The following is a 10,561-nucleotide window of genomic DNA, read 5'->3' on the forward strand; positions in this document are numbered from 1 at the left end:
CATTTCATGGTGGATCCATTTCATGTAGTAACTTCCTGTGAGGGAGCTTTTAGAGGTGGACGTCTGGTTCCTATCACCACCACTGTAAACAGTTCTGACTCGGTAAGTTTCTCTAGAACAGAGCGTTTCACACCAAACCTCTCGGAACGACCCTGTTTACATCTTAACCATTTCATTATGCAGACACTTTAAAAAAATTGGTGGAGTTCCCCTTTAAACAATGCAATGCAGTACGCAGCTTCTGCAGAGAGCCGCTGGTACTGCTGCCCCCTACAGCGCTGGAGGACGAATCACTCATCAAGAAGTGGGCGAATATTAAAAACTATATTACTTCATCTGTTCTAACTGATGAGTTAGAACTCCAGTCCAATTTGAAGTCCAATTAAAGGACTAATTACACTCTGATTATAATCAAACATGCAGCTGTGAAGTGTTTTTAAATACTGACTCTATCCAAGATGTACTCAGAAAAGCACACTCTGAAATATTGTGATGTTTTATGATTTATCACGATAACACTACATATTGTCACATTGCCCAGCTCTAATTACATCTGTATATAGATATATAGATAGATAGATAGATAGATAGATAGATAAATAGATAGATGGATAGATAGAACTTTATTGATCCCGAAGGGGAATCGCAGTGTTTCAGTAGCAAGACATATAATTTCACATAAACTTACATGTACTATGCAGAAAAATAAAAAAATAGAAATAAAAATAGACAGAAGTTAGGTATAAGAATAGAAATAAAGTATATCTATTTGCATATTTACACAGCATATGAGACAGTTGTTGTATTTACATGATGGCAGGCACTGAGTGGGATGAGCTAAACTAAAAGCACAATGAGTTTAGATATCAGTTTGGTCTGTGAGTGGCCTTCACTCTTTCCACCTTCTTCAGGCTCTGCTCTTTTATTTCATCTGACACATTAGCAACTACCAGGGATAACAGCCTAGCAACACCTTACAACCACCTTTTATACCATAGCAACAGCCTAGCAACTCCCTGGGATATCATAGCAACAGCCTACCAGCACCTTAGCATCCATATAGGATAACATAGCAATGCTTTTGTCAAGCCCTTTAGTATCAGTACCTGACCTCACTAATGTACGGAGCCCCGCTGGTGACATCCTGTATAAATAAAAATAATGTGTGGCCACAACTTAGTAAGGCGTGGGAATAAGATCATGCCTTACTAAGTTGTGGCCACGCATTAGGATCTTTTTCCCATGTCCTGCTAAGTCGTGGACACAACTTAATTATCTCGTTCCCACGCCCTACTAAGTAGTGGCCACGCATTATTTTTATTTATACAGGATGTCACCAGAGGGGATCTGTAAGATCTCATTCCCACACCTTACTAAGTCGTTGCCACTACTTAACTGTCTTGTTCCTACGCCGTAGTAAGTCGTGGCTACGCTTTAGGATCTCGTTCCCACGCGTCAATACGGCGTGGCCACGCGTTATTTTTATTCATATGGGATGTCGCCAGCACGGCTCCGTATAAAGCTGTTATTTGGTAGGTGCAGCTAGTCGGTATGTCCGCTAGGTGTCAGCAGCGCGGCTCGGCGCTCTCTGTGGAGCTGCAGCCGAAGCAGCGCTGAAGGTGAGAGTGATGGCGGCGGCGAGGGCGATCGGTTCTAATTTGGCTAAAAATCTGCGGGAAATCCGCCTCCATTTCTGCCAGACCTCACCTGCGAGCCAGGGAGCCAGGTAAACAACAAACACAGCACGGGCTTAACCCGTTTTAAAGCTCCTAACCTGCCAGAAAGGCGGGTTTTAGTCCCACCTGCTGTCACCTCAGCGCTAATTTTCCGTTCCACCTTAAATGGTGCAGCGGTTAGTCCAGCGCCTGAATGTAACTGCTGCACCATTTAAGGTGGAACGGAAAGTTCCAAGTGATAATAATTGCAATGAAAGTAATGATTATAGAGTGATTTTAATCCAGTATGAATCTGCAGTGTGTGTAGTTTTACAGTCTGACGGTAATAATTGTGGAGCGATTTTAATCCAGTATGAATCTGCAGTGTGTAATTTTACAGTCTGACGGTAATAATTGTGGAGTGATTTTAATCCAGTATGAATCTGCAGTGTGTGTAGTTTTACAGTCTGACGGTAATAATTGTGGAGCGATTTTAATCCAGTATGAATCTGCAGTGTGTGTAGTTTTACAGTCTGACGGTAATAATTGTGGAGTGATTTTAATCCAGTATGAATCTGCAGTGTGTGTAGTTTTACAGTCTGACGGTAATAATTGTGGAGCGATTTTAATCCAGTATGAATCTGCAGTGTGTAGTTTTACAGTCTGACGGTAATAATTGTGGAGCGATTTTAATCCAGTATGAATCTGCAGTGTGTAGTTTTACAGTCTGACGGTAATAATTGTGGAGCGATTTTAATCCAGTATGAATCTGCAGTGTGTGTAGTTTTACAGTCTGACGGTAATAATTGTGGAGCGATTTTAATCCACTGTGAATCTGCAGTGTGTGTAGTTTTACAGTCTGACGGTAATAATTGTGGAGTGATTTTAATCCTATGATTAACTGTTCTTTCTCTCGTTTTCTTTTAATCGTGAGTACATTTTCTTTAATTTATAGGTACCTTCTTTTAATTCGTGATCATAATTTCTTAATTCGTTCTCGTTTTCTTTTTAATTGTGTGTGCTTTTGTTCAAACAAATTAAATGCCGTAGATACAGGTCGTGTTATTTGTCCTGTGCAGAAGCAGCCAACAGCTCCCTGAGACTGTCTGATGGATGGAGATGCTCATCAGGTCTGATTTTGATTTGGGGGGGGTTATGAAGACACCGTAGCTCCTCTTCACAGCAAACGGCCCACAGATTCATCAGCGCAGCTGCAGTTTGGTGGTGAAATGAAGGAAGACAATAAACTACAACCACAGTCTTCACTAAACTGCACTTTCTTATGATTATATATAACAGAGATACGGACACAGCGCATCAAGCTGCAGTGTTAGAGACCATCACACAATTACAGGAAGAAATGATCAGCGTCAACATTAAACACACAGAATCATTCCTGTAGCTCGCATTGTTCATTTTAGCCAATTTTCATGGTTTTATTTGCAGTTTTTATTATATATAGTTACATAATACTCTATTCTTTACAACAAGTGTAGTTAAATGAAGATAATAATGTTCATTTAAACTTTGACATCATGGTGTCAAATTACCTTTGAAATACACATTTATATATTATTCTCTCTTTCATTTCATTTTTTAACATTTATTTTATATTAAAAATTGAATAGAATGAATCTATTAAATTCTCTCATTGTTAGACCTCATGATGTCAAACCTACTCAGAAATATTCTTCTCTATATACTACAAGACTTATTGTGGTGAACGGTGAAGTAATTCATTTGATAATGATTTTAATGGTCCTTTAAATGTATTAAACTCTCGCCATTCGATTCATTTCTTCCTGTAATTGTGTGATGGTCTCTAACACCGCAGCTTGATGCGCTGCGTCTGTATCTCTGTTAAATATAATCATAAGAAAGTGCAGTTTAGTGAAGACTGTGGTCGTAGTTCATTGTCTTCCTTCATTTCACCACCAAACTGCAGCTGCGCTGATGAATCTGTGGGCCGTTTGTTGTGAAGAGGAGCTGCAGTGTCTTCATAAACCCCCCCAAATCAGAATCAGACCAGATGACCATCTCTGACCATCATCTCATCAATCTAGCACATCAAAACACATCAGACAGTCTCAGGGAGCTGTTGGCTGCTTCTGCACAGGACAAATAACACGACCTGTACCTACGGCATTTATTACAAAAAAAAACACCTAAAAAAACAAAAAAAAACAATGTGCGCACAATTAAAAAGAAAACATGAGCACAATTAAAAGAAAATGAGAGAACGTGTTAAGAAATTGTGGTCACAAATTAAAAGAACGTACCTGTGTTAAATAAAATGTGCTCACAGTTGAAAGAAAACGAGAGAAAACATTTTTAATTGTGCGAATGAATTAAGAAATCGTGACCTCGAATAAAAGAAAATGTGCGCACGAACTGCAGAACATTGACTCAAATTATTATATTTTTTTTACCTTTTTCTCCTCCAGGGCTCCATAGATGAGAGATATTTTCTTGTGCTATAAAGGGAAAAACAATAAGTATACATACTGTTTAAAACTACCAACGTACTGACTGACTTGATCTTTTACAGTCTGACCATATAAAACTAGTATCAGTGTAGATTATAAACTGGCTGTGGCTGCTGGAGACACGTAATCATTCATTCTAACATATGAAATGATGTTTGATTTGATTTTGAACAGGCAGTTTGTTGAACAGTACTATGTGCCGCTGAAGAAGGCGAACCCTGAATTCCCCATCCTGATCAGAGAGTGCTCTGGAGTTCAGCCCAAACTGTGGGCCCGATATGGTAAGACCAAAACATAATAAGGATCAGGTTTTTGTTGGAGCTGCTTTATTTTACTGCCTTGTTTTTTTAATTTAAGGGATTATCATAATTATTATGAATCTGCAGTGTGTGTAGTTTTACAGTCTGACGGTAATAATTGTGGAGCGATTTTAATCCAGTATGAATCTGCAGTGTGTGTAGTTTTACAGTCTGACGGTAATAATTGTGGAGTGATTTTAATCCAGTATGAATCTGCAGTGTGTGTAGTTTTACAGTCTGACAGTAATAATTGTGGAGCGATTTTAATCCAGTATGAATCTGCAGTGTGTGTAGTTTTACAGTCTGACTGTAATAATTGTGGAGCGATTTTAATCCAGTATGAATCTGCAGTGTGTGTAGTTTTACAGTCTGACAGTAATAATTGTGGAGTGATTTTAATCCAGTATGAATCTGCAGTGGTCTTGGTGTATACGGGTGTAGAAATGATGCACTGATGACTTGTCCTGCTTTTTTTCAGCGTTTGGTAAAGAGCGAAGTGTCGCGCTGGACAACATGAATGCAGAGCAGGTGGCAAAAGAGCTCGAGAAAGTCGTCAACTTAAAGCCATGAGCCTCTTCTACGTGTTTCCTGCTTCTTGTTTGTGTAAAATTGTAATTATTATATGCAAATATGTGTTAAAATAAATGATAACCTCAAACTACAAACTTGGGTTATGCATTTTTAACTTTACTCATCATGAAGATTGAAGCATTTTTATTTCTGTTTTTTTTTCTGGCTTGCACAATAACGTACAAACTTTGTTTACAGAAACAACTGAACAGATTGGACGCTGCCTGGCCACTTTATCAGAAACCCCTATCTTGTTGGTGTGCAGTTAGAGTCTCTAGAACATCTGTTGATGCACAGTTTGTGTTGGCCGTCCTCTGGCTCTTCATCAGTGGTCAGACCACAGAGCTGCTCTTGGCATTCTTGGGATACTTTTGGCTGGTGAACAGTCCACTCTCAGCCTAGTATGTTATATACAGTAACTCTTACTAAACTCGCTCTCAGGTGGTTTATTCATTTCTCCAAGTATTTTTGGAAATGACAAAAAATTATTCCATGAAAAATAATAATATGCACTGTTTTGGGTGTTAATTTTATACTCTGAAGGTGGGGCTCCCTCTGCTGGTCATTATAGGGACTTCGCTCTGCAGGTAACGCTCCCTCTGCTGGTGATTATAAGGTAGAATATAAAAGAATAGAGATTATTTGACAAAATCCTGAAAATAATGAAAAATAAGGCACACTTAGTGTGAGAGGTTTTTACATGTTTGATATTTTTTCCACTAAATCAACTTGATTATGCCTTAATATGATCAGATGCTGAAAACCAACAAAGGAAACATGATCATTTGGATGTAAACAGTTTGAAAGACTGTAATACTGTTATCTGTAAAAATGGACAAAAGTATTAATTTCAAGAATTCATTTTTCAACTTTGCTGCTACTGTTAATATCTATGCCAGGGGTGTCCAAACTTTTTTCAAAGAGGGCCAGATTGTACTGTGTAGAAATACCCGAGTGTCAAACTATTATTCATAAATGATTTAAAATATTACGTTTTCAAAATATCAGCACATAGAAACTGAGCTTTCTGTGAGCTGCTGTGTTTCCTGTCACTGCATAAAAGATGCATGAGGCTTCTTTTATTGTTGGAGTGTTCGTTTAGAACAGTTTGGATCAATAAGCGCTTAAAATCAATAATTAAATTGAGTAACAATACAACGTCTGATGTTTTAAACATATTCCTATTTCTGTGTTTACTGGTTGAATTTCCTTTGATAAGAAGTTTTCCATCTTGCCAAAATCGCCAGTTCTCAGTGTTTAGTTTGAGCTTTACACCGATCAGGAATAACATTCTGACCACCTCCTTGTTTCTACGCTCATTGTCCATTTTATCAGCTCCACTTACTATATAGGTGCACTTTGTAGTTCTACAGTTACAGACTGTAGTCCATCTGTTTCTCTGATACTTTGTTAGCCCCCTTTTACCCTGTTCTTCAGTGGTCAGGACCCCCATGGACCCTCACAGAGCAGGTACTATTTGGGTGGTTTGGCTGCTGGAGTTTTTAAACACTGTGTCCACTCACTGTCCACTCTATTAGACACTCCTACCTTGTCAGTCCACCTTGTAGATGTAAAGTCAGAGACGATAGCTCATCTGCTGCTGCACAGTTTGTGTTGGTCATCCTCTAGTCCTTCATCAGTGGTCACAGGATGCTGCCCACAGGATGCTGCCCACAGGACGCTGCCCACAGGACACTGTTGGCTGGATATTTTTGGTTGGTGGACTATTCTCAGTCCAGCAGTGACACTGAGGTGTTTAAAAACTCCAGCAGCACTGCTGTGTCTGATCCACTCAGACCAGCACAACACACACTAACACACCACCACCACGTCAGTGTTAATGCAGTGCTGAGAATGACCCACCACCCAAATAGTACCTGCTCTGTGAGGGTCCATGGGGGTCCTGACCACTGAAGAACAGGGTAAAAGGGGGCTAACAAAGTATCAGAGAAACAGATGGACTACAGTCTGTAACTGTAGAACTACAAAGTGCACCTATATAGTAAGTGGAGCTGATAAAATGGACAATGAGTGTAGAAACAAGGAGGTGGTCAGAATGTTATGCCTGATCGGTGTGTATATGTAGTCTTGACTAAATGTAGTTCAGTAAATGAAGCTGCAGATCTGGTCAGCTGCCACCATCAGATGAAAGGAAGAACTGCAACATACTGGCTGGAGGGCCGCATAATATACACTGTAAAACAGAAGCCGGGGGCCAATTAAACTCTGTCTGCAGGCCGCATTTAGCCCTTTAGTTCATGTTTATAGACAACAGTGAGTCATACAGTGTCAAGAAACCACACAATCAAATCTACTGGAGATACTGATACTTAGGGCCATGCTAATTGGTGGTGGTGTAAGCTTGGCTGAAACTATAGAAGCAAACTTCAGACACTAAACATGCCTTGGCTGAAGTGGGAACTGACGTTTTTGGCTGAACTTTCAGTGTAAGTTTAATAGCTGCAAGTCATCGGATCCATTATAATGCAGGAATGAAGCCACGTGTTGGACGCAGTCGAGCAGCAGCAGCGAGTTTGAAGAAGTCCAGTGAGAATCACAGTTCCAGGAACTCCTGATCAGAGCTAAAGAGCTCTGCTGGGTTCTTTTTTATCTGGAGCTCCTTTCTGCTGCTGCGTCAGGACCTTCTCAGCTTACAGTGAGAGATGATGGCTGTAAACCTCCTTTATCCGAAACCAGATCAGAGCTCTGCAGGAGCCGAGCGGGAGCCAGAGGAGTTTTCAGCTGAGTGACTGAGGGCGCTTTAAACTCCCGACATAGTTCATAGTGAAGTGTTTATGTGGGGAAGTTTGCACTGTAAACTTCAAACAGAGAGGCTACTTTTAATTACTTTTTCTAAGTAAATTAACTAATTCATTTCAAGTTCAGTCTACACTCTTAGCAAAAATGGTTCTATATAGTACCAAAAAAGGGTTCTTTGGCTTGTAACAACAGTGGAACCATCTACAGCACATTCTCCATCAATCTGAAGAACCTTTTCACGATTGCCGAGTTGAACAGCTGCCCATCCTGTGAGTCTGATGCTGTTGCTTCATCTTCCTTGATCGGGTGCCCACTGCTCGCCTGTCTTCTTGACCAGTTTGACCCTTCTCGCTTTATAACGCTGGACAAACCTCACCTGCATGAACTGACCCTCCTGCTGCTGCTGCCTAAACCTTAAACTATCTAATTAATCATTGCTCCGCCTGTTTTTCCCCATTTTGTATTTTAATATTTTATATTAACGCTGTTTCCTATCCGGTGTCGACCAGAGGAGGATGGGTTCCTCTTTTGAGTCTTGGTTCCTCTCAAGGTTTCTTATGGAGTTTTTCCTGCCACTGTCGCCATTGGTGACGCTCATGGGGGCTCGGACCTGGATTTTTTTGTAAAGCTGCTTTGTGACAACACCTGTTGTAAAAAGCGCGATATAAATAAACTTTGACTTGACTTAACCGAGAACCCTTTAATCATGCAGAGGTTCTTTGAGTGTTCCTTGTTCTACATAGAACCATTTCTTTACTAGAAACCCTTGAAGAACCACCTTTTTTAAGAGTGTACAGATTTGATTTTACCCTAAAGCTGCACTATGTAAGTTTTGGGTATTTGGAGACCTCTCTGGTGGAAATGTGTAATTGCACACTGTGCCTTGACCCCCTTTCCTGAGCGGATGATTCTGCTGATTGACAGAGAATTCAAAGAGAACTCAGTCTAAACTTGGTGAAGGAGCGTCTTCTGAGGATGTGAGTGAATTATCTACTATTGTAATCATATCATTATCAATATAATGTTGATTTTGAGATCATTTGAGGCCGAAACATCGAGCCGGACCTTCTTTTTGAGGCTGTACGTGTGACGTTAATACGTAAAGACGTACGTTGTGGTGTGAAAAATTCGACGCCTCTGACTGTTAAAGGATTATTTCAGGCTTTACAGGGCGACTCGCAGCAGCAGACACACCATATTTTAGCCTGTCTATATTCGCCTCACTCAGTACATTCGTCTCACTTCATCTTACACAGTGCAGCGTTATGAAAATTGTTACGTTTTCTATCTATCTGTCTCTCTGTCTGTCTATTTATCTATCTGTCTGTCTGTGTCTGTCTCTCTGGCTGGCTATTTGTGTCTGTGTGTCTGTCTGTCTGTCTGTCTGATTCTGATTTGGATTCTCATTAAGATTGTGATTCTGATCCAGATTTTGATTCTAATTCCAATTCCGTCTTGGACCTGTCTGTCTGTCTCTATCTATCTATCTATCTATCTATCTATCTATCTGTCTATCTGTCTATCTATCTTTCTGTCTGTCTGTCTGTCTGTCTGTCTATCTATATATCTGTCTGTCTGTCTCTCTGGCTGGCTGGCTATTTGTGTCTATCTGTCTGTCTGTCTCTCTGGCTGGCTGGCTGGCTATTTGTGTCTATCTATCTGTCTGTCTGTCTCTGTCTCTCTCTCTGGCTGGCTGGCTGGCTGTCTATTTGTGTCTATCTGTCTGTGTGTCTGGCTGTCTGACTGTCTGATTCTGATTTGGATTCTCATTAAGATTGTGATTCTGATCCAGATTTTGATTCTAATTCCAATTCTATCTTGGACCTGTCTGTCTGTCTATTTCTATCTATCTATCTATCTATCTATATATCTGTCTATCTATCTATCTGTCTGTCTGTCTATCTATCTATCTATCTATCTATCTATCTGTCTGTCTGTGTCTGGCTGTCTATTTGTGTCTATCTGTCTGTCTGTCTATCTGATTCTGATTTGGATTCTCATTAAGATTGTGATTCTGATCCAGATTTTGATTCTAATTCCAATTTTTATTAAGACTCTATGAAAATTCCGACCCTGGTCCTGATCCTCTTTCTGATTCCGACCCTGGTCCTGATCCTCTTTCTGATTCTGACCCTGGTTGTGATGGTATGTCTCAGCAGACTTTAGCTGGGATGTTCTGTAAAAGTCATAAAGATCTTTATGAAGAGGTTCTCAGGGAAACATCTGCTCTTCCAGCTCACATTCAGACAGACTGTTAAATCATTAGTTTTCTGCTCTGTACTGTAAGTTTAGAGCAGCTTTCAGTGGGTTTATCTGTGAATTGGACGGCTTTTTATAAATAAATCATCTTCTTTTTCTTCTATTTCGAAACATTTCCAGTGATTTTTTTTAAAGGTGCTGCAAAAACAAAACAAATGTTCTTCGGGAAAGTTCAAAGACGTCATGTTCAGCCAAGTTTCTGTACCACAGCAGAATCAGAGACATTAAAGTAAAGACGAAAGTTGTTTATAAAAACAAGCGCTGAACAGATTCTGACTATCAAAGCCCAAAATCCGAAAGCTGAAGTTCTTCAGGAGTCAGGCTGGAGCTGCGGAGCTGCTCTGAGGCTGGAAGGCATTTGGCTCGCTCTGTGTTTGGATGCAGAAACAGAAGGAACAGATCAGGAGAAAAATAGGGCAACACGCTCGACTGAGACGAACAGCCCCTGCGCAGAACTGAGGGTTAACCCCCTCATCTCCAACACCTCAGGCAGTGTGAGGAGGGAGAACCCCACAGAACGTCGGCTGATTGG

The 10,561-nt window shown here is 40.3% G+C and overlaps 1 protein-coding gene across 1 annotated transcript; it reads left to right on the forward strand.

The window, feature by feature from the left end:
- The first annotated feature begins 1,590 nt into the window (after nt 1–1,590).
- ndufa2 (NADH:ubiquinone oxidoreductase subunit A2) lies at nt 1,591–5,105 on the forward strand. Its single transcript, XM_036588248.1, has 3 exons — nt 1,591–1,726; nt 4,316–4,422; nt 4,919–5,105. The coding sequence occupies exons 1-3, from the start codon at nt 1,629–1,631 to the stop codon at nt 5,008–5,010; spliced, it is 297 nt and encodes a 98-aa protein (XP_036444141.1). The 5' UTR covers nt 1,591–1,628; the 3' UTR covers nt 5,011–5,105.
- Nucleotides 5,106–10,561: the final 5,456 nt, after the last annotated feature.

The sequence above is a fragment of the Colossoma macropomum genome, unplaced genomic scaffold, assembly GCF_904425465.1.
Source record: "Colossoma macropomum unplaced genomic scaffold, Colossoma_macropomum, whole genome shotgun sequence".
NCBI lineage: Eukaryota > Metazoa > Chordata > Actinopteri > Characiformes > Serrasalmidae > Colossoma > Colossoma macropomum.